General features: G+C 40.7%; 1 protein-coding gene across 1 annotated transcript in view; it reads left to right on the top strand.

Annotated features, from left to right (window-relative positions):
• Window positions 1-25,700, top strand: part of LOC136866642 (nose resistant to fluoxetine protein 6) — a 695,618-nt gene that overhangs the window by 177,430 nt on the left and 492,488 nt on the right. The window contains exons 9-11 of the mRNA XM_068226788.1: window positions 1,965-2,097; window positions 6,885-7,074; window positions 19,584-19,726. Coding sequence (XP_068082889.1) covers window positions 1,965-2,097; window positions 6,885-7,074; window positions 19,584-19,726 — 466 coding nt within the window. The remainder of the gene's footprint in view (window positions 1-1,964; window positions 2,098-6,884; window positions 7,075-19,583; window positions 19,727-25,700) is intronic.

Here is a 25,700-nt window from a genome sequence, read left to right as displayed (position 1 = left end):
CCATGAGGTGTCGAGGATATGAGGATACGAGGATACCCGGCCAGTCCGGTATATCTCTCGTTTTGACTTTTCATGATAATAATTTCGGGAAGGTGAGGTATAGGCCCACAGTACCTATAGAGCGGTAAGAGAATGCCTCTTTTGACGCCTTCCCTCGCCATGCTGCGACTTCGGAACTGATGATATTCTCATTCCCTACTCTCCGAGACAGAGATTCCCTTCCTTCAAGATTTAGATCTGATACTCTTTCATTTAGTCTTGCCCCACACCCTGGTCTTCCCCGGCCAGAAGCCGAAGCTCCTGTTGATATCGTTCTCGGGATCGCTGAGGCACGCAAGCCTCCCCACCACGTCAGGATTCAAAATATCAAATCCTGGGGAGGTCTTTCACATCTTCCTCTGCATTTTTTTTCACTAAGACCAAGGATAGCTACGTCCTTCAGTTTCATGAAGTTTATTAGATATCTGGTCTAGTCCTACTGGGTTACGATGTTGACTGTCCCAATTGGGATATATTATGATACTGAAAGTTGATTCCTACTGTAAACTGCAAGAAGGTGGAGACTGTTCCTTTTGATACCAAAAGCCTAATACATTATTTAATATAAGGACATATATAATTAAATGTGTTACGGACAGCCTTTGTATAAAATGTGCCGAACAACATACTTTAAAATAACAGTATACCCGTAAAATAAATTGCCATAAGCAATGAAATACTAAATAAAAGGCAATTTTGGGGGATAACAACACGCTCAACACTCCTATGAACATTTTATGAGGCAGAATAATAAAGAATAATGTGCTTTTTCTGTAGGAAAACGTCATGATTTTATAAATTTAAACAATGGAAAATAGGGTATGATTAAAGGAATATCTCTTTAAGCAACGTTGTTGATACAGAAGTACACAAACTGTGTCAATCCTTATGCCACAGCCTGCATGTTACAACCATTACTTGTAGACCAAAAGAGGTAACTGGAGCCTGTCACTAGTAGGCGTGCACAGCCCTGACACAGCAACGTGGAGAAGTACAAGCAGACTGAGAGGAAGAGACTTGCACCCTCGTAGACAGGTATTTCTAGTTCTGGAACTGCGCTTATGGCGGGCAAGCATTGACCCCCATTATGCATGTGCAAGATTTTTAATATGTTAACACGTCAAAAAGGAAATTAATCCATCGTTGTCATCGTCGTCCGCCGTTATACGAATATAAGTTTTTCACCTGCATTTCGTGTTTAGTCCGCTTTGTGCAGATGACGTTGATGGCTCAACAAGCCAATCCTTACATACTGTAGAATGGAGTTAGACGTGGTTGGGTTAGTCTGAATTTACTTCTAAGACGAATCTATGTTTGCAGTTCGACGTTCTGTTCCAAACTGCTTGACAGCAGAGAATGTGGCTGCACGCCAACGAGGTCGATCTTCATCAAATGTGTGCCAAGTACTGTGGTCGATGTGAATGCTCTTCATGGTCTTTTTGAACTGATCCTTGTAGCGTTTCAGGGCGCACCGCAAGACCTCCTGTCAGAACTGAGCTCACTGTACAGTAACATGTCCAATCAAACCGAAGTGGCGACTGATGGTGGAGGCTTCTATACTGTTCATGTGTGCGCTTTCAAAAACTGCGACGTTGGTTACATAATCTTCCAATTTGGTATTTATGATTATCCTGGGCTAAAACGTTCCAGTTTCTTGATGTCACAACGGTTTCACATGCATGCAGCAACGGTTTGGTGTACCTTCAGTTTAGTGGATATTTTAAGATGTATGTTTGAAAAGACACCGCGGGAAAGACGTCTAAACTCAAACTGAGCAGCTCGTATTCCCTTTTCTGCGTCCATCTCCGAGATACAACGTGTCGGGAGAATACTCCCAAGGTAGAAGTTGGCTTCTTGTTCCAGATATGTACTGTAATTGAGATGGTGGTGTCAATAATCAATAAATAAATATTTGATTGTTTCAGGGAGGATAAGCTCATCGAGTACATGATGTACATCTATGCTACTACACACAATAGACTATCACCTTACCTCATCGGCCTCAGTCTGGGCTTCGTGCTTGACCAGCTACGCCATAGAGACATAGCACTCTCCAGGGTGAGTAAGTTACTCCAAGTAAATCAAGTGTGATCTGAGTTTCTTTGAAACTAATTTATTAAGGTACTGTTGGGAGCTAGTAACATCGTGGTCATAAGTTCAAGACATTCCAACTAAGTAATGTATTAACCAACTAAACAAGCTCGATATGAGTTAAAACCTTGCTGACACGCATTCTGAGGGAACTCGTGTGTTGAAAAATGAGTGTGAAATTTTGCATACATTATCCCGCACTGTTGCCTTTCGTATTAAATAATTCTGCTCTCTTTACTACACAATGCCGCTGCTCACAATTTGCTAAACAACATGCATACAGTATTTCCACTGCATGCAGCAAAACGAACGACACTGGAATGCCATTGGAACAACAGTACATTTGCAAAATTTTTACCATTACGTTTCTGAAGATTATTGAACAAAAGTTTCTGTTGTTGTTGTTTGAGTCATAAGTCCATATTCTGGTTTGATACAGCTTCCATGTCACCCTACCCCGGGATAATATTTTCATTTCTACGTAACTGTTACATCCTACATCTTCTCTAATCTGCTTGTCACATTCATACCTTGGTCTACCCCTACCATTCTTACCGCATACACTTCCCTCAAAAACCATATGAACAAGTCCTGAGCGTCTTAACTGTCTTACCATTTTAGCTCTCTTTCTCATCAAATTTATACAAATCGATCTGGGGATAAGCGAATAATTAATGTTATTTGCTTTACGTCCCACTAACTACTCTTTTACGGTTTTCTGACACGCCAAGGTACCGGAATTTAGTCCCACAGGAGTTCTTTTATGTGCCAGTAAATCTACCGACACGAGGCTGGCGTATTTGAGCACCTTCAAATACCACCAGACTGAGCCAGGATCGATAAGCGAGTAATATTTGGCTGTTATATACAGGATGTTTCCAAAAAGCGGCATAATTTTCAGAGTTCGGTTCGTCACATAAAGGGAAAGAAAACTGTATATAAGCGTGGTCCAAAAATGTGTACTTTCCGAGATATAAGACTCAGCCGTGGGCTGAAACCTCAGGTGTCGTGAGCTAGCTTGCATGTGCTAATGTACTCCGGTCATTACTTTACAAGAGGTGTTCAAAATGTTAGCCTCCTGCCATACTGCAAGCTTGTACTTATCTCCGCATGGAGTTACGAACTCGTTCGAATATACCTGGTGTTCTATGTATTATTTAAGAGGACTTTACAGTTCTGCCATGAAGCGTTGCTTCATCCTGAACAACGGTCACCTACATTAACGACTTTGGGTATCCCCACAAAAGTATGTCCAACGTGTTCAGATCAGGTGATCGTGAAGGCCAAAAATGTACGCATTTCTGGACGAAGCTTATACACCCTTTTTCTTTACCAGTATTTGAGGTATCCATCCCTCAAATTGTGACGCGTACTTTTATACATATCTATATAGATGACCAGTGTAGTGTAGTTAGACGTGATAATGCGAAATAATGGCAGGGAGTGTAGGAAGAGGAAGCAGCAGGAGGAGACAAGGATAAACATGAAAACACAAAAGGACAAGGACAAACTTCTCATATTCATACACTTCAGTCTTTGGATGGATAGGCTCTCCACTCATAAATTGTAGTTCTTGTACATTCTTCTCTTCTCGGCGTCCAACAAGCTCGTCTGTACTCCCCAGCTTCCTCAGGAGGACAGGCATCAACAATCATTGAGGCACCGTCTTGACAGATCTTCAGTTCCTCTCTCTATATCTATATATATAAATAAGAGTTTTGTCTGTACATTGCTCAGAATTTAAAAAGGATGGTATTTCTGTATCGGTCATGTCCACAGTAACTAGGAAATGCACTTTTTAATTTTCCGTAATGTCTGTCTGTCTGTCTGTCTGTCTGTCTGTCTGTCTGTCTGTCTGTCTGTCTGTCTGTCTGTCTGTCTGTCTGTCTGTCTGTCTGTCTGTCTGTCTGTCTGTCTGTCTGTCTGTCTGTCTGTACACGCATCACTAGAAAACGGCTGAAGAGAACTGGATGAAAATCGGTATGCAAAGTAGTGGAAAAAGTCGCTACAATCTAGGCCATAAATAATTTTATTCACGCTGATAGGATTGGTAGCTTAGCGGAAGACCTAAAATTTAATTTACAAATATTTATGTTATTAGTGGTCCTATCTTAATGAAAATTGGTATGCAAAGTCGGAGAATGAGTCGCTATAATCCAGCCTATAGATAATTTTATTCATGCTGAGTGAAATGGTAGTTAAGGGGAAGGCCTAAAATTTAATTCTGAAATATTTGTTATTAGTGGTCCTGTCGATAAATACTACATATCTAAATTTCCGATCATTTATGTCCTATACATTCTAACATACCGACTATGATAACAGAAATATTCATTAATTTGGATTTTTGTTGCTTAAGTCTATATCAGCGCCAAGTCACGAGAAAATGGGTGAACAGAATTTAATGAAAATCGATAGGTAAAGTTGGGGAATAAGGAACTACAATCTACGCTATACATAATTTGATAAGACGCCCTAAATTCACAGAGTCGAAAGAAAACTGAATGCGAAGGCCTACAATATAGAAAGCTCATAAAATTGATCAAAAATAACATGACATTGCCCATTGTTTGTTGTGATATTCTTTGTGTCCTCTGTTGCCACTCATTTGCGACAGATGGGATTAATGTTGCGTACCGAGTATTTTTTTTTAAATTGCTTTACGTCGCACCGACACAGATAGGTCTTATGGCGACGATGGGATAGGAACGAGCTGGGAGTGGGAAGGAAGCGGCCGTGGCCTTGATTAAGGTTTAGCCCCTGCATTTGCCTGGTGTGAAAATGGGAATCCACGGAAATCCGACAGTGGGGTTCGAATCCACTATTTCCCGGATGCAAGCTCACAGCTCCGCGCCCCTAACCGCAGGGCCTACCCGCCCTTTTGTACCATGTTTAACACCCTGCCTGAATATTGGCGGGAAGTAACTGGGGAGTTAAATAACCTTCTTCTTTAGTATGCCATTCCTGTTGTTCATAAATTTTCTGATACTGATGGTACGTAACACACTGGTGCATCATATCATTCGAGCTATTCAATCGCTACTCTGTGGCACTGATTGGAATGAGTAGAGTGCTCACTTACATAAACAGAGGCAGAGGAGTGTTCACGGCTGTCTGCGGCCTGGTCATTCCTGCACTGGGACTTTGGACTGTGGGAAAATGTGCGGTTTTTCATTTGATCGAGTATTTTATATGATAACATTGCTTTTAATAGCTACATTCCTACTGACGTTTATTGTAATGTTCTATGTTGACTTGAGTTAGAAAACCACAGTCTTTCTGTGAATCCCGTAGCGAAGCACGGGTACATCAGCTAGTACAGCATAAACTTAAGCAGAGGATATGGGCTGTGATAAAGGCAAAATCTCTTCAAGCAACCGTGCTGATACTAATACAAACATACACTAAAAATTAGTGTGTCAATCCTTAAGCCACAGCTTATGTGGCTGATTGTTTCAACCATTTTTTCTGGAACAAAACATTAACTAGAGCCTATCACTGGTAGACGTGCACAGCTCTGAGTCAGCAACGTGGAGAATTACGAGCCGGCTGAATGGAGGAGACCTGCACCCTCGTTGACAGGTATTTCTAGCGCGGACACTGTGCTTGCGGCACACCCGTGTCTTAGAGGATCAAGGTTCGGCTATACGATAAAACACCAGAAGCAACTAGCAGGTCCATGAAAAGGGTAAAGATGTTCGTAAAGTCCTCGCTTATACAAGATAAAATCCAGCTTGCACATGAACTTCAGATTAATAGGAACAGAGGAAGCACTGTGCTTCTGCCCTTCGACCATCAAAAGAATGTACTGTTCCTGCAACAACCCCGTAGACGGTGATCATCAAAAGAAATGCCCCGGCTGTTCCAGCTGATGACAACCAAGAACTATTGCAGTGGTAAGTGCATTTATGTCCGCATCTGTGCTGTAGTGCTTATATTGATTAACTGCCACTCCCGGAGGCCCGAGTTTGATTCCCCGCACTAAGACGAAATTTGAAAAGTGGTACGAGGACTTCAACGGGGTCCACTCGGAAGGTCAACTGAGTAGAGAAGTATTCTATTCCCACCTCAGCCATTCTCGAAATGGATTTCCGTGGTTTCCCACTTCTCTTCCATGAAAATGTTGGGATGAAACCTAACTTAAGGCCACGACCGATTCATTCACTCTTCCTTTCCGATCCCTTCCATTTTCTCCAAACTCCACAAGGCACCTGTTCAGCATAGCAGCTGAGGCGACCTGGGCGAGGCACTGGTCCTCCTTCCCATTTTAATCCCCGACCCAAAGTCTCACGTCCAGGAAACTGCCCTTGAGGGATAGAGGCGGGATCCCTCGCTGAGTCCCACGGTAAAACCAATCCTGAGCGGTTAAACGGATTAAGGAACGAAGAAAGAAAGAAAGAAAGAATGAAAGAAAGAAAGAAAGAAAGTGTACTTACGCTTTTCTGTTGTTGAGACAACAAACAAAAAATATCTTATGCTTCATTTCGTGTAATCCGTTTCAGTGGATAATTTGGCAGATTCTCTTAAGTTTTGTGCTCTGTTTTGTGATAATTGACAGTAACTTTTTTTTTATAAATATTGATAACTCTGACGTGTATTTACATGCTCGTTTATTTGTATCTTCAATGGTACGTCATGTTTACGTACGATATGTCTACTAATCTATGGTAAATTGAAACCCACTATGCTGACCATTCAGCCACGCAGGTGTACTAACCCTGCTAATGCCTGTTGACATAATTTGTTTTCCACAGTTCTGGGTGGCCACGGGCTGGGTGGTCAGCTCCACACTCTTCTTGGCCATAACCTTCGGGCCATACAAGATGATGCAGATGGACTATACCTACAACGCAGTTGAGATGGCGGCGTACGGCGGCTTGCATCGCCTGGTGTGGGGCGCGGCGGTGGCCTGGCTTGTGTTCGCCTGTCACACGGGACATGGTGGTAAGACATTGTGATCTCACAAGGAGTGTAGGCGAAGCAATTCTTAACGGTTCGAGAAAAAGAGTAAAATTAATAATACGCAACTTCTAACTACATACTATTTAACTCTACACCCTGGAATACTAATTTTAGCATGTTGATTAAATGTCTTGATACTTTATGTTACTGAATTCAGTAGAAGTAGAAGGGAAGGAAAGGCAGGGCCCAGGCGTCTGGACAAATGACCACCCAGAAGAAAAAGAAAATTAAAAATGTTCCCAAAATAATCTTTTATTTTCTTCTTCTCCTCCCCACTTTTCGAAGCAACAACAACAAAACTTACAAAGCATAAGGTATTACAAAAGTAAAGCTTTAGATCTTGATAATTAACAGGGGATAAGGACCTGCCATTGTACAAGACTTGTCGGTCCTAAACACATTATAGTTAGGTTATCTTTGGTATACATCTAGCAAGACCAGCTAGCCTTTGACACAATTTCTTGTACAGAAAATCTTTAGTGCAGATTATCTTTGGTATAAGGGAATCTTTGGTTTTAACCGAAGAAGATGAGGCTTCCTTATCAGTTCAAGAATACAAAGTAGAGGAGATTGAACTCCTAAATATTATTGTCAAAGACCATACAGGCCATGGCTTCACATATTCATGAAGTTCACTCTGAAGTGAAGACTAAAACTATTTAGCATGACACACGCTGCCCATACTCTAAAGGGAAGCAATAACAATATAGAGGGAGGAAGCTCAAACTACACGGCCGTAGAAGAAGAAAGAAAAACAAAATGGCCGAGGACAAAATAAGTTGGGATACTCAGTATTCAAGCAATCCCGTGACATGACTTGCCATAAAACCTAATGGGAAGAAGGTCCGGTGATACAGAGGACAAGCCATACTACATTAGTGACTAAGACAAAAATAAATTATTAGGCAAAATTTCGGAGAAAACTTAGAAAAAATAAGAGGGCTTAGTCACCAAAAACCAAATTGAATAATAGAAACAAGTATACACACTAGTATATCCTAACTCCGCCATACCAATTCTATTACCATGCTACGTAGAGGAGAACGACGTGTCTTCCCATCGCCACACGCAATAGAATTCACCAGTTACAGAAGTCAATCCGCCTACCTTACGTACTGCCGCAGCACGTCCGTAGCCTCCTATGAGGAGAACCTCACTTTTCGTCCACTCAACAAAGATCCTGACAGATCATAAGGTCCAATATTAGCAGTAAATATAGGGACGAGCTGGGCGCTGATTGGTTGGTTTGAATGGAACAGACAGTTGTTGGAACTAAGAAACAAAGGACTTAAGCCATCTTTGTGCCATACCCGAAACAGTAGCAATTCTCTACTAAGCTGTACAGAATCCAAGCCCCTAGGCGTCACTCCAAAGTTAAAAGTAGTGACGCCTTTTATGAAACATGAAAATCAAGTACACTTCATTCAGTTCAGCCTGTCTCCGCGGGACTTCGCTATTTTTGGACATAAGAAATACGGCATCAAGTTAAATTAAAGATTATATAATTTTAAGGGAATATTTGTAAATGAAGGAGATCTAGAAAATGTTAAATCTGACTTATACGGAAATAAATAAGGTGTCCTTCTTTTACGTATGCCCTATCTGTTGAACACGCTTTAGACTAACATAGTATGAACTTATCTCATTTTGACTATGTTTATAATGTATACCCATTTTCGCGAGTAGTCAAGAATTATATATATAAAGTACAATTATTTAACCCTGGGGGTGCCGAGCTTTTGCACATTTACACTTTAAACAAATTTAAGCGCACTTAGATAAAATTTAGTCATGCGGTACGTAACATTACTCAGGAAACTTTATTTAACATGCTCATATAAGTATTATACAGTAATTTACTACTTGGTGATAATCAGGTTATCAAAATATTGGAATAGGGCTACTTAAATAAGTTTTGGTTTTTCATACCTTAAGTTCACCATTAATGATAAAAACAATCATTAAAAATTACTATAATCAAAACTCGTACAATTTCTTTTAGATTGAAAACATATTAAGTTCTCAAAGGAAAACACACAAATACAAACAAGAAAGGATTAAAATTACGCAGACACACACAGTTCCGTCAGCCGCCAAGCACTACTCGGAATCATTCTCAGGGAGTTTTCTTTTCCTGGCAGGCCTGCCAGGTCTCCAGAAGTGCTGAAGCCCATAATTAAACTTCAAAAGAAACAATATAAATTAAACTCAATAACCGGTCGAAATATGAAGGAAGTTATTCACAGAAACTAACAACGAGTGAGCACGATGTTGCATTGCAGATGAGAACACAGGGTGATTAGAAATGGGCACCCGACTTTATACCTACCCTGATCTTGACTGAACAAGTTGCGGCAAATGACGAATGTGTGTTGAAAGTCTTGAAGCCGTTTCTTCAATGTATTACTTGTTATAATAGCATAAGTAAAACATAAATCATTTTACAGCTGATTAAGCGATGCATGTACTATGCGTCGCGCGTTCGACGTTCGCATTCTAGTCATATTATACTGCGTCGTAAGTGCGACGTTTGGCAGTTTTAGGGTTAACCTCTCATTCCGGTATGATTGGACCTTCTGGAATTAATATTTTAACGAATTGTCAGGGTAGATAAATAAACAAAGGACCTTGTGGCGTTAAACGTTTAGCATTTATTATCTAGTTACTTGATCTAAAAATTACCGCATACAGACATACCGAAATCGCGACATATACTCGTAGTATAGGACACACAATTACACAGTTCGCTTTCTCTCTTATTCTCACTGTTCATTCGTACTAATTCACTCAGTCTACGTTCACTCACACTACTCTCTAACAAGTCCGCATGATATACACGATTCGCAATCACACTGCAGACACTCTTCTGTATTGTACTCCCTCACTGGCCACTAACAGATCTCCGCCGACTCTGTAGCACCCTGATCCAGTATTCAGCAGTACACACCTCACAGCACTGTCTCGCCGGCACTCTTCACTGACACGATCGTTCTCAACTGCTCACTGTCTGTACTCTTAACTCAGTACTGCCAACTGCTGGACCCGTGACTGTAGCACTCTTCGCTCTCCATCGGTCACTAGCTGAGCTCAAACTGAACCCTCCTCACGCCTGACTTATATACAACAAGGCGGTCCTTCAAGATACATCGGGCACTCGAAGCCCGTAGAAACCTCCAGCTATGGAAGGCTTTCCTTTCGCGAGTATCGTCGTTTCTTCGCCGCTCGATGCCTCCAGCGATGTAGCGATCAATGACGGTAACTGCAACAGGGTCTGACCAATGCGCGCTGAAGCTCTCCCGTCAGATCACCTGTGCAGCGAGCAGCGAGGCTCCACCGCGGTGGCGCCACACGAGGCGAGGCCACAATGGGCCGCTCACTCTCCAGAAAGCTCCAATAAACAGCAAACATAGCATAGTATGTCCAAAACAGAAGAAAATACACTAGTGCCCAAAAGTTAAGAATAAACACTTAACGAGGCCATACCGCCTGATAGGAATGTCAGACGGATTTCTGAACAAACGGAAGCTGAATTACGCACCATACTTCACAGAACCTTTCCAAAAAAAGAACAGTGTCAGAAATGTTCTGATAGCTAAGGTACACATTTGACAACAACTAATAAAACTTGGCAATGTCTTCCACAACAAAATATGCTGTTAATAGGGTGTATGGTTACCCCTAACGGCCACATATGCTTCGCAGTGACGTGGCATGCTCTCTATCAGATGGTCCAAGAGCTCTAGTGGGAGTCGGTCCAATTCCTCCGAAAGGGCAATGCGAAGGTCTTCGAGGGTCCTTGGTGGAGGCTGACGGGATGCAATTCGCCTCCCCAATGCATCTCAGGCATGTGCTATAGAATTCAGATCCGCAGACCTCACTGGACAGTTTATGCGATGAATGTCTTCCCCAGCCAGGAATTCATCCACCAGAGTAGCGTGGTGTGGTCGGGCATTATCGTCCATTATCACCACGAGGTTACACTCCGCACACATAAAAGGCAAACGCGACTGAGGGAATATGGGGCGCAGGCACTGGCTGCTCTTACCTTGTTACCTTGCGGTTAAGCCGCTAGTCAAAGCAGAGAACACTCCTTTCCTGTACAGAGCGAACTCGTAAGTTTGGCAGGTGCATATGTCGTGCGATTTGCGGTCTATTTCCATTTGCCCTGCTTACTCGTAACTTATGCTTAACTTTTGGACACTAGTGTATATTACAAATATCAGTATAGGATTTCAAGGCCCAATGGTACACTATCGGAAAACAATGTATTTACACACGGCCTAATACCCCAAAGTTTTTTTACTGCTGTTATGTTGCAAGTTTATTGTTTGTAAATATCCACATACTAAAATACTAAGACAACACTAAAATACAAATACAAAATCAAATTTGTCCAATCCGTCCGGTCATCCTACGGCACCGACTTTCTTCATTCCCTTTTTAAATTGAGGCAGTGAGTGAGAGAGTGGGCTATGCCGAGATTTTGTCAAAATTGAGTTATTGGTACCCCTGTGTAGGGCTTACATTCATCTTTCAGTGTGCAAAATATCAAAGACTTCCGCAGACCCCTTCCTTTCTTTTTTAAAGAACATATTTTCTGTGAATTACTCATCTCACGTTTATGCTGCGAGAGAGTGAGCTATGCCAAGCAGCTAGAAGCATTCAATGTGTGCGCTGTCTGTCGGCTATGCGAGCTGGCCAATCGCTGCGCTTATTCTCAAACACGTGTTAGTTGTGTACAAAATGGCGGATGGTGAAAGAGAAGTAATAGTGAGTAGCTGTGAAAAACCTAAAAAAGAGTTAGAAATTATAAGTGCAAAAGGGCTAAAGTGTGTAGAAACTTCGGATTAGAGTACACGTTAATGTGCCGGAAGGAGGCGAATCTGAACGCGAAGGATCCTCATCATGTACCAGCTCGATAGTATCACCTCATGTGGATCTCAGAGGTAAGCACGGTAAGTAGAAGCATGAAGATGAGAAATCAGTAATGTACCATATTAAGAAAAAATTCCCTTGTATGTAAGTCACTAAGTAAGAAGGTTCAAAAAATTGCATTCGAGTTGTGAAATCAGTTGCAGAGATGTACGGTAGGCCTATACAAAGAAGAAAGAGATGATACTGGCATGAAGAATGTTAGTTGTTGCACATACAGGATTATATTTAATACGAAATTTAATGTCGGCTTCAAAATGCCTCATACAGATACATGCAAAGTGTGCTACGAATGGCAAGCTAAAGAAGAAGATATCATACCTCTAGGGATACGGCTACATCAAGTAAGGGCAACTGCAGCATACGATCTTCTCTCTGCATTTCGATCTGAATGCCTCGAAGGAAACTGTGACTACTGCTTAAAGAAATGAAATGGCGTATGGCTTTTAGTGCCGGGATTGTCCGAGGACATGTTCGGCTCACCAGGTGCAGGTCTTTCGATTTGACTCCCGTGGGCGACCTGCGCATCGTGATGAAGATGAAATGATGAAGACGACACATACACCCAGTCCTCGTGGCAGCGAATTTAACCAATGATGGTTAAAATTGCCGACCCCACCGAGAATCGAACCCGGGACCCTGTGGCCAAAGGCCAGCACGTTAACCATTTAGCCATGGAGCTGGACTGTTATAAAGGACTAAGTGTTTCATAGCAACCAGGTAATGAAGGTAATTCTTGGGTAGGTACTGTTAGCGAACGTATAGGTAGTAATGCAAGGTTATTTCGTTTGGTTGTTTGCAGGTGGAAAGGGCCTAAGGGGCCGGTTAAATGATGGAATTACACCCTGTAAATAATTTTCCTAAAGCGTTTGAAATGTATGCTTTGAAATGGTAAACAATAAATTATATGTTAATAGGAATGCTTTTCCCATTATTAGAGCAAACACAAAACTCTAAATATCTCAGTTCCACCCAACTCTGGCATAGCCCACTCTCTCACTCACTGCCTCAAATGTCCCCGCAAATATCTGCACAGATGTGCAATCAAGGGTTGATGGATATCTAAGTTCAGCCAGCTTTCAGTACCGGTAATCACAAAATCAAAATTGCATATCGATGGTTTTCGTTTAAAACATCGTATGTCCCAATTTTCTCCTACTTATTGTTTTCCCTATGACTGGTCACGCCTCCCAGCCGCATTTTTATATGCAGTCCATCAGAATAATTTTCGTTGTATTCATTTTCCTATGCTAATGTTCAAGGGAAAATTGACCTTACCGTACCGTATTGTAGGGATGTTGTTTGCATGGTGAATTTACGCACTCCTACAGTATAATATATTTAAGGTTCACTCTCCGTTCCACACTAGAACAGGAAAATGAGCGCAACGAAAATTGTTGTGATGGGTTGCATATCCATAAGTGTCTGGGAGGCGTGACCAGTCTTAAGGAATATGATGGGTAGGAAGAGCATTGTGACATATCAGAGCCTGTCCCTGCTTGGCCTAGCTCAGCGGAGACGCTGCGTGGTGCGTTCGATGAAATATAGTAGTGTTCAAATGGTCTAGCTAAAATCAACTTAAAACAATAGGACAAGTTCTAGAATGCATGTTCGTAAATGAGAACTCGAAGAAATAAATGGGTGGAAAAATTGATTAACCAATAAAACATGAGGTTAGAGTAGTAATGTCCCCAGAATAAATCGACAGAATTACATTATAAATTGCCATCACTGGTCCAAATAGTTACACGAGTCTCAAACCCAATTACAAAGTCATTGTGTGGAATACGGTGGGGTTATTGAGTTTTGGAGAGATTCAAATAAGTTAAACTGTAGCCTACATGGCATGCGGCCTCGAAGTGAATCGTCTCTTACCATAAAATTATGATTATAGATTCGTACATCTTGGCCTGATTAAAAAAATCTGAAATAGTCGGTAAACAAATCCAATAAACACTTTCTTGGCGCTGGTATGTACCCTCGAAAAAGACACTGAGCTTAAAACACGGGTCCGAACCCGGAACAATTTGAAGGGGGACAGAACCTCACAACCCAAAATAAGCACGTGCTGTGATCCCCTTAATCAACGACACAAATAACGACAACAGACAATAACATACATAGGGCAAAATACGCATAAGGTAAAAACACAGCCTGAAAGAGAAAACAAATATGTACACTTGATGTCATCATCTGGGTCTGGTCTCGACCCCATGACCTATAAGTCTCTGGTCATCAATTTCCATGTATACGCACAGCGGAGTTTTGTAAGTTAAAATTACCAACTCCTGGTCAGCTGTAGAAGGAAAGTAAATAATAAAATAGTTTACACGCTAACAGACCAGCAATCCGTAGCGGCGCGATAATGGTTCTCGTGTTTACAAGAAGTTCATTACTTTAAGGCTCTGCCTCTACTCGCAAAGAATCTTTACCTGCGTAAATACGTCAGTGGGTCAACAGCCTATTCATCATCGGGACCTAAAGAAACAAGTCTCGCCTTTCAAACACATGATCAGACAGGAATCTCACTGACAAAAAGCTTCTCGTTAGTCTTGTCATGATACACCAAATTGTCCCCACGTTATTCCGAATCTAGGATACATTTCCTCTACTTTTGTATTTTCCTTAAATTTTTTCCATCGTTTTTCGTTTTCTCAGCTTGTTTTTCCTTTTTTATCTAAGGACGACACACACACCCAGTCCTCTAGGCAATGGAAGTAACCAATTAAGGCTGAAATCCCCGACCCATCCGGGAATCGAACCCGGGGCTCCTTGAATCAAAGGCCAGCACGCTAACCATTTAGTCATAGATCCGGACAGGATATTCATCGGCCTGTTCTCAAATACATATCTCACATCTCATGAGGATAGCATACCCTCTTTACCGCTCTTTTCGGCCTCGAATCTAAAATATCCAGGTTCGGATCCATGCACTTACTCGGCCTGTTCTCACATTTAATGCTCCTCGGTCGATTCTCACAAATATCTGACTGCGGTAATACACGCTTCACGGCCTTGCATCTAACCTATTCAAGTTCGCATCCCACATACGGCTATGCCTTAATCTGTCGCGATGTTGTTTAAAAGACCCTCTCTGAGTTAAAATGGTGTAAATATCCCTCTGCTTTCGCTGCAACCTGAAATACATTCCCCATGCGTAATCATGCACATCCTGACAGTTTATTTAAGTCGTCATTGATACCGGGTTCCCCGTTTGAACCTCTAGAGGTAAGTTGACATCGCACTTATTCTGAAGACGCTGACGTCAAAATAAATCTCGCGTCTGTATATGGCGCAGAGAATATGTACATTCATAAAACACAAAATAACCACTAAACTATTACATTAACCTCATTCCATCTAAAGCAAAGCTAATAAACACATGGCTGCTGCTGGCGATCAGACGTAAGCTAATTTACCTAACCTTTATTTTAATATACATGCCTGTGGCACTGAAAGTTACATATTTAACATATTTAACCCATCGAAATTAAGTGTGGCGTAGCTCAAGGGTCCCCTATCTCACCACTGCTGTTCAATTTAGCAATCAATACTGTAATACAAAATCTCACCGACCATGACATATGCCAACGTTATGGCTATACTTTATCTGATGATCTACCGCCGTTATCCTCATTTGCTTTCGCAGATGACCTAGTCATACTCAGCAAAACTGAAAATGATGCTACTACCTTGTTAAATTTAGCTGAAAGCAGCTTTGCAGAAATTGGTTTACATATCCATCCTCATAAAAGCAAATCTATAATCCTGAAGAAAGGAAAATTAACTGAAGGAAACGTCACTACACTTGAGGGATCAACAATCCCATCGATAAAAACACACAATGAACGAATCAAGTATTTAGGAATTGACTTCAACAGTGAAATTTCTCTTGACAGACATAAACTAATAAGCACAATAACTTCTGACTTAAATAATCTGGTAAAAACAAAGCTTCTAAAACCAGAGCAAAAGATCAAGATTATTAACGAGTTTGTTTGGCCGGGTTTGATCTATCCTCTACAACGTGCCCCTCTGACACAACTATCAATCACTTTTCTTAAAGATCTGGACAAAATTATAAGAAGTTCTGTAAAAGAAATAATGATGCTGCCAGATGATACTCCAAATTCGATGCTGTATAATGCAAGGAAGGTCAGAGGGATGGGAATAATTTGCGCAGAATGGGAAGCAAATATACAGCATTACAATATTTGTAATCGCTTACTTCATGTTCAGGACGTTCATCTACCATACGTAAGGAAGTTACCTGAAGAACAAGATATGGCACTCCACAGACTTGACATAAAAAAAGAAAGTCTTCCTTCAAAGACTGACGGAAGAAAACTGCGTGAAATTATGAGAAATCGATCCTTTCAGTCGTGGTGCCAGCTACCACATAAAGGAAAAGGAGTAGTGTTATATTCAGACTGCCCGAAAGCAAACTCCTGGATGACTCGTAAATCACCTCTGTCCTCTTCTGAATACATAAACGCAGTGAAGATGACATGCAACCTCACCGCAGTCAGGTCGGTTCCCGGTAGGTCATTCAACACAACCCGTTGCCGCCAAAATGGCTGCAACGAGACAGAAACCCTTGGACATGTGTTGGGATTCTGCCGGAGTACTGAGCTAATGCGCAACCATCGCCACCATCGTGTAAGAACGTCGATTGCTCAAGGCTTGAGACAGCGTGGATGGGAGGTGCACGAGGAGGTTCACTGCATCTCTACCGATGACTCTAATCGGAGGGCGGGCATCGTAGCCATCAACAGAGAGGACATGAAAGCGATGGTCTTAGATCCCACCATTCGCTTTGAAAGAGACCTTAATCAGGCACGGGATGTGGACCTAGAAAAGCAAGCTATTTATGTTCCATGCTTGCCTTACCTTTCATCTAAGTATAAAATACCTATTGATCGGTGGATTGTCACAGGCCTGCTTTTCGGAGCAAGAGGCACCCTCCCTAGTCAGACATCGAACTTCCTACAAAATTTGAAAGTTCCATTCTGCGAGCTAGAAAAAATAGTAATACAGATACTGAGGGACTCGCTGCAAATCATTCATTTCCACCTATACCTGAGAACGTGAGTTACATTCCTCCCCAACTAACCCTGGAAAAAAGAAGATAACAGCATTAACGATTAAATGTTCATCTTTTGATATTTTTAAACCATTGAAATTGAAACTGTATTCCGGATCCAAATGGTCACCCTCATTGGAGGACGGATGATTTATTTCTTTAATAAATCTCTCTCTCTTTACCGAAAAGGCCCTGAGTCGACTCTGTGCAGTTTATCTTATCTACAACCTTCCATCTTTGACTCAGCGCGCCCATCTAGGGGTGGCATGTATTGGAATCAGCCCATATTAGTGCTATGTACTCTGGGTCATGAAGTCCGGTACTCTGGTTCTGGGAACGCCATTACAGATGCTGCCTCCTTCCTTGGTCCTGGGCAACTCCAGAAACCTGGATGATGAAATATGACACTCCTCCTCTCCATTGCCTATTTTGTATTCGTGTACAATGCCGCTACCTAGGCAAGATACAATTTCCTACATCTGCTACTTATGGTACCTGTATCAGTCGGACTATGAGTAGCACCTCATATGGGTATGATACCCGGTCACAACATGTCGTTCTAGTAGTGAAACTACACGTACCGCACTATATTTGGGAAATCGTTCTCTTTACATTATTCTCTCACTATAACTGTTCAGGCGAGCTATATAAATCTTTCTAATTACTGGGCTAAATTCACTTTGTCTAGAGGTTTGGTACGAGCGACCTACACTTAGCACTGGTCTGTCAGCAATAGCTTCAGCTGCTTGGGACACATTTCCTTTACAGCTCTGGTAGATTTCCGTTCGGCTCCGGTACATCCCCACGCTCGCAATAGATCGCCACGTTCTCACTTATTTGTATTATTTATCTGGAAGTATCAACTAATTCCCAGACAATCAGTGCTGCCACAAGGCCACCGTGTAATGTGAAACAAAAGAGTCTATAACTGAAACTTAGACTTCAATACAACAATAACTCTGAATCTAAAAAATACCGAGCGAGTTTGCTGTGCGGTTAGGGGCACGCAGCTGTGAGTTTTCATCCGGGAGATAGTGGGTTCGAACCCCACTTCCGGCAACTCTGAAGATGGTTTTCCGTAGTTTCCCATTTTCACACCAGGCAAATGCTGGGGCTGTACCTTAATGAAGGCCTCGGTCGCTTCATTCCCATTCCAAGGCTTTCCTACCCCATCGTCGCCATAAGACCTATCTGTGTCGGTGCGACGGAAAACAAGTCGCAAAAAAAATCCACGTTACAATAAAGAAATCAAAAACAATTTACTTCACACGTAATTAAAAGGTAATACAAATCCTAAAATTAAACATTCCAAAAGTACTCGGACAGCGTCGGGAACTACAGCTGATTAATATTACGAAAGTAAGTAGTGAAACAGTAATGGGTGCCATATTTTATGTTTGACAAACATTTTAAGAGATGTGTCATTACTTTATGCTATATCATAAATGAAATAATATAAGAGAATAATAATATAAGAGAAGAAGAAACTTTGAACAGAGAAATTTTTAGATAGAGGGTATTATGGAAGGATTCCAAGGAAGATTGAACAAGAAGCCTGGTGCGAAGTGGTCCGAAGACAGAAGGAAACAGCACAGTGAAAGGATGAAAGAATATTGCAAGGAGCGGAAGAGAAAACAACACAGTATGAAGAACTGAATTGAAATTGGCACATGGTCCTTAGCAGACCTCATCGGAAAGAAGAAGAAATATAACTTATGAATAAAAATAATAAAGACCCTATCTCATCCGGTGTAAATACCAGTAATTATCTGAATGAAGCCAGTGGAGATAACATAACATAACATAACATAACATAACATAACATAACATAACATAACATAACATAACACAAACATTATATCCGAACCCTTCTAAAGTCAAGTGAATTTCTGAAAGATGTCGAAACAAGTTCGAAGAAGTACCGATATGTAGCAAAACAATGCAAACATACTCGGAAGTAATCTCAAAGTTGAACGTCAAATTACGTTGGTACTTCTTAGGTGCAGAGAGTAAGACGTATATGTACGACAGTACCACAGCTAACCGGGCCATCTGAAACAGAGTCTAGACCGAAAATGCTTTGTTATAAATTTCAAATGCGCACAGTTTGTGAGATATAAGAATGTGTGCCTGAAGGCACGTCCTTTCAAAGTATTCACACTCTACAAATCCCCGTTCTTTGTTGGTTTTTCCATCAGAACGCATCCTCCTTCCACATTTATATTGTTCGCCATCTTGTACATCATTTTTTTTTTATCGTTTCACCATATTTTAAAATGTTGTAGCCACGATTAAGTACCCTTAAATCGGTGTTATTCCCATTTTAACTCTCTAGTAAACCATCTTGAAATTCAACATTCCATGTGCAACATTTAGATGGTTTGTAGAATGCTGTAACCTTGTGTCACAACTGGTTGTACACTATAGTAGAAAGTGGTCACTTGTTCTGTGAGCTGGTATAACTTATTTCTTACAGGTATTGTGAACAGCATTCTGACCGCTACACCATTCAGAATTTTCAGTCGTCTATCGTATAGCATCTACCTGACTCACGTGGCCGTCGACCTGTTCATCAGTTCTCGAATACGAAGTCCTCTTTGGACAGACGAATTTCAAATGGTGAGTTTCCTCCCTTTCATTGACTTTTACAGTTACCGGCAGCTAGATGTGCACCTCCCCATCCCTCTCCCGCCTACTACTTCAGAGTACAATATTTGCCACACTAAGCGACCGTGAGGAGTTTGATGGAATAAGGGTGAAAGTCAGAAAAGTGCATTCCTGGTAAATGTGAGTTTAATGTTTGAATGTGTATTGTCTTATTAAAGACAAAAAATGACCCCTTAACTTGTAATGGTGAGGTAGAAAATAATTTTAGTATGACACTAGCTTACAACTGATGATGACCAGTTAATTTATGATACATGTGCCAAAATACGAGGAACGGTTTACGCCCTTTGTCCATCAAACTGAGAAAGTCATAACAAATAACGCAATGTTAGTTGAAATTTTGCTTTTAATTTTTAACTTAAGTACCATCTGAACTAGAAATTACTTAAGGATAATAAAAGACATAATATACATAATACATCATATCACATAATATATTACAGTAAAAATATTTGCACAGGTTTTTTCCAGCACAACACATCAGTTTATTCCCCTTTTTTATTTTCACTCCAGGTCATGTACCTCAGAGTCCTCAGAATCAGCTGCTTCCTTAGCCTTGACGCTCTCCAAAATTTCTTCATACCAGGCTTTCACTGTATTAGGAAGAAAGTGCAACAGATCTTATATGTCTTTCAATTTAGCTGCTACTATAGCTGGTTTCTCCATTGGTCCAAGGAAAAATATGTCTCTTAGGCAGAATATTTGGTTTATTTAGGAATATGAAAGGAATGAAAACTTGAAATATGTTTTTGATGCACTTATTGTACCATCTATACCAAATTGCATTCTTACATAAGACTGGAGTTGAAAGGGATATTTCCCCTTTGGCTTTGGATAAAATAAGTCCATTAAATTTGTCTTCCAGTCCGTAATAACCTCACTTCCATTACAGACTTGGAATGGTTGAGGCTTCTCCCTGCACCGCTGAAGAACTTGCACATACTCTTCTTTTCAATGGATATTTTCCTTCTTCTTTAACTTCTTTCCATAAATTCCAAAGCTTCTATCACACTGACTGTAAGAGTGACCACGCACTGGGGAAATGTGTTCTATTGTAAAATTTTTGTCTTTGCTAGGCAAGTGCAGAAGGCAGTCATAACAAAATGTTTGTTTTGTCCTCCTGCTGCATCAGAAAAGAGAATTATTTTCTTAATATTTGGCGACTCTTGAAGCTCCTTCAATATGAAGTAATGGAGGAATGAACTGACAAAATTTGGATCCTTCTTAACTTCAAATTCCATGAAATAGTACAGAGCACTTGAACCATTATTATGGCAGTGTATATTGAAAATGTACAACCAAAGGAGTCTTTTATAGAACTGTGCATTAACCACAAGTTTTGGCAATGGCAGATTTTGGGCATAGTCAAACTCCAAGCATAGCAAACTATCATCTGTCTTACACTGTACAATGATATCCTGTTTTTCTTTGTAATAAGCCTCAACAGATCTTTTGTGAAGCTGTAACTTAATTTCAAGCTCCTTATTTTCTTCCGATTTAAGTCCTGTAGTCGCTTCACAGCAAAAGTCACAAATGTCAGATCTCGGTTGCCTGAATGCATAGTTCAATATTTTAAAAAAACTTAAAATATGCATGGTATTTCATATTTACTTTTCGGATATACTTTAACTGATAGAACTCTTTAAAGAGTGTAAACAATATCTTGACATTCAAATTTAGATGATCAAAGTTCAATTTGCTTGATCTGGATGGTGAATAATGTGAATTCGAGTGAGGAATTGCCAATAAATGCTCCTTTACACACTCCCAAATATCATCCGTCATTTTATGGGGCCTACTTTCATGCTTACCCCATCTTTCCTCAAAGCTATCTCCTTGAATAACTTTCTTCTAGATAGTTCTCAAACGTTTTTCTGATATGTTGAGCACAGTTAAAATGAAGTATCTGCAGACAGCCACTTTACAACCCAGGCCAGGCAATGACTAACCCCAACACATTTTCCCTAATCTTACGTTTGGTTGCCTTGATTATCTCTTTAATCTCCTTTCTGTGACAACATCCTGATAGAAATGCATCCTGTTGAACTTTATCACTTGAACTATATAACAGATGAAACACAGTTTCTTGGACATTTCTTTCCTGTTACAATAATCCCTTTCCCTGTCTTTAAAATCATTCTCTGACTAATTTCGCTCATTTTGTAAAAAAATTTCCAGGAACACATTCACCATAAGCAAACCATAACACACTGTAACAAATTGGTGGCAAAGAAGCTGGGAGTTGACTGTTATGCACCGCCTTCTGAAAGCGATTTCTCGGCCTGCTTGAAAGAAATCGATCTGAAATTTCGTAGGCGGATAATTCAGACGTGGAGAAATTGAATCCACACTTTGATGGGAAAAGGGCGTAACGACAATTCAGCCCTTATTCCATCAAATTCCTCATATTGAGCAGTAAGATCCCATTGAACAGGGCGCGATGCGGTGTGTTCTACCTCGAGCTCCCGATGTTATCGGCAACATGGAAACAAATTATACTTCTAGCTTAAGGAAGGAGTACTTAATTAAATGATGCAGTTATATCTTTGAAAACAACTTCAAACAGTTTTAAATATTAAAATAAAAGTAAATTTAAGTCAGGAAATCGTGTATTAAGGGATTTTTATCCGGGAATAGTTTGTCATGGGAAAGTATGTGAAATCATCTGATTTCATTTTTGAAACTTTCTAAAGTGGGTTTTAGTGTACTCGAAAATAGGCTGTTCAAATGACACGTATTTAGCTCATTCACACCTGCAGATGCCATGGTACTTTCGGTTTCTATAATTAATCTATATGAGATTATACTAAAATACCGGTATTGAATATTATCATTAGTTTCTTTCTGCATTAACGTACACACTACTTATAGTTCCCCACTTTGTCCATGCAACACTCTACCTTTCACTTAGGATGAAGGTGTCCAACGATGCCATTGCCACCAGTGAACTCGTCATGTAAACAAATAGACGTAGCCTTAAAAAATTCCTGACAGACAACACACCACTCCCCTTTACACCGCCTGCAGCTTAATTACCGCTCTGTTAAAGAGAGACCAAGGAGTTACTCTTGTTCCACCCCTCGCCAGAACAACCTCATATTTAAGTGGGTTTTACGTACGGTCTGCTCGTGTCTGGAATCTTCTACCATCTGAAGTAAAACTGCTTCCTCTTCCTCACTTCTTCCACATAATAAACAAAATGTGTAAATATAAATCCATATGTGATGTATATTAGTTGTATAAATTAGAATTTCAAGAATTATGTGTGCAAGTACACTTGAATATGGGCGAATGTGTATGCGTGCGGGTGTGAGAGTGGTTTTGAAAGAGTATGTATACAGAAGTATGAGTGTGGATATACATGATAAGTATTGCATAAATTAAGATAATTTTTATTCAAAGAGTACAGTGTTTGTAGTGTAAATACGTAAATTTGAAATTGATACTGAGTAGATTTTATGTAACATACATGTGGGATGAAGGCACTCCCTTCTCCATCTACCACCCCTCGATTTTGCATGTACAATTTAAGGAAAATAATAATAATAATAATAATAATAATAATAATAATAATAATAATAATAATAATAATAATAATAATAATAATAATAATAATAATTGTACCGGGCGGTACACCTCCACGCCGCTAATTCAAATTTTGCGCCAGTTGAAATTCCCCTACTGGAGGAAGTCTGAACTTTATTTAAGGTGTTAATTTCAAGTTTCTCAGAAGATGTCACTACCTGGAAATTTTGTAGTTTCTGAACTGGGTCGTTTTCGACGTATTTTTGTTTTTCCGGTAGTAAGAAGTGTGAACTTTCTCTTCTAGAGGACACTACTGAAGAACTACAATGGTGCACCCTAGTGCGAAGTGAAAGAACTGTTTTTTGGAGAAATTTTTATTTCAAAAGTCTGTTTCTTGTTAAATTTCTTTCTGTTATTGTTTAAGTTGGCTGTATAACCCTTTCTTTCCCCTTGATTTGAATTTAGCCAATCCCGAATTTCCGTAATTAATTTATAACCAATCAGGTGTATCTTCTCCAAAGGGGATATGTTGCTTAACCCTAGCCAATAAAGTTTTTGTGGGAGGGTGTTCTCATTCCTCAAACGCCTCGAACTTTCCGCGGGAGTATATAAACTGCTGATTTTTGGGTCTCTGCGCCACTTCAGTACCATGTTTCAGTGTGTAAAGTACATAGCAGGGGGCGGGAAGCGCCTCTTTCTTCGGGCAGCAGTTCAACAACAAGGTAATGGCCGATTAATAACTTCTTTTCTTGCTAGCTCAGCAGTTTAACTCTCGGGGCGGGTCCGAAGCGTTTCCACCATGTAACCTTTCCCTAAAATGTAACGACTCTTAGCATCTATTATCTTTTAAAGTTACATTTTGGGATAGAGAGTGCTTAACCCTCTCGAGCTCACACTCATATTGTTTTGAGGTGAACTTATTTCCCACAACCGATTCTTCCTTAATGTAATGTAAATTGTTCTTTTCTAAAGTCGCCTCTGTAGTATGGGATTAGCCCTTGCATTAGCGGCCTAGAGCCAGATTAGGTTTTAAACAAAATGTATTAGGAGTGCAGATCGCCTCCTCTCAAGTGGTTATTTTAGAGGTCATGTAATTAAACTTTTTCTCACGTAATAGGCCTCAGTAGGTTGGGTATTTTACCCCTGTGTCCATGTCCATAGAGGCCAACTTGAAGGTGGAGTTTGGTGTGGCCTTTGATAGGCTTAAAGTTGAGAGCGAGTGGCTCTTTCACGAAAATTGAGTGTTGCATGCCTCGAGGAGGCTTTTCTGTGTAATTTAGAGCAAGTGCTCCTGGGCATGAATGGGGTTTTCTGCCCCTCTGTTAAATCTTGTTTTGGGGTAAAGTTGGGCTAGTTGCACAAGAATTGTGAGTTCGGGACTCGAAGCCCAAATTCTGTAAATACTGTAATTGTACTTTTGTTGCCTTGCTACTCTGTACCTGCCATTCGTGTTATTTCTGAATTTTGAAAAGAAAAATATAACCTTGTTAAATTTTAAATTAACTTTAATTTGGTAGCCTGAGACCTGTTCACCCCCGCACCTTCTTTCACCTCTGCTAATCCACCAAACCACGGTAACAATAATAATAATAATAACAATAATAATAATAATAATCAGAGGTCGTGTGTTCAGATAGCCAACCAAACGTCAAGCTGCTCGGCGCGACCCAATCGGAGGTCGTGCTTTCAGATAGTCAATCAGATGTCGGTTTGCACAGCGCGAACCAATTGGAGGCCACACACTTACATATAAATACAGCTGCTTCCCAAACAACTTTTGCAGTCACCAGCGGGATACAGGAGAGCGTATCTACACGACGCCACAGAAGATGACTACCGCAGCAGTAGTCGAAACGTCTGGGAGAAGCGAGAGGAGTGGACCACGGCATAACAGCCCGGAAGAATTTTATTATTTTGACACCGGCCGTGAAAGCCTTCATACTTTAATGACCCACCTCTACGGGGAGGATATTTATCGTTTAAGTCGTCAATTTGAAACGCTTCGCAAGAAGAAATCCCATATACTGTGCTCTCTTACATTTTTACTCCGCTGCCGCGACACATGTGTTATTCCACAATTTCTTCGACAGAAGAGACTTTTTTCAACTCCTTCGGCACACAGAATTTATAACAGGACTGAACAAGCCCTTCTTAGGGAACGTATTCATTTTACTCGTAAAGAAATGGCCCTCAATGATGAACGGCTTTTATCACTACATTTGACGACAGGCAACTCGATGCACTGGAGTGACTGGGACCGAATTGACAGGATTACTTACAACACCATGGAACATCAGGAGAAGAAGGATACGCTACGGCAGAAGAAAAAGTACGAACGCGTAAGTGGCAATATGAGGACGAGGGATCCGATCGACAGAGTGGACACTGCCCGAACAGTCGT

This window comes from Anabrus simplex, chromosome 3, assembly GCF_040414725.1.
Source record: "Anabrus simplex isolate iqAnaSimp1 chromosome 3, ASM4041472v1, whole genome shotgun sequence".
Classification (NCBI taxonomy): domain Eukaryota; kingdom Metazoa; phylum Arthropoda; class Insecta; order Orthoptera; family Tettigoniidae; genus Anabrus; species Anabrus simplex.
This window is presented reverse-complemented; position numbering and strand designations above follow the sequence as displayed.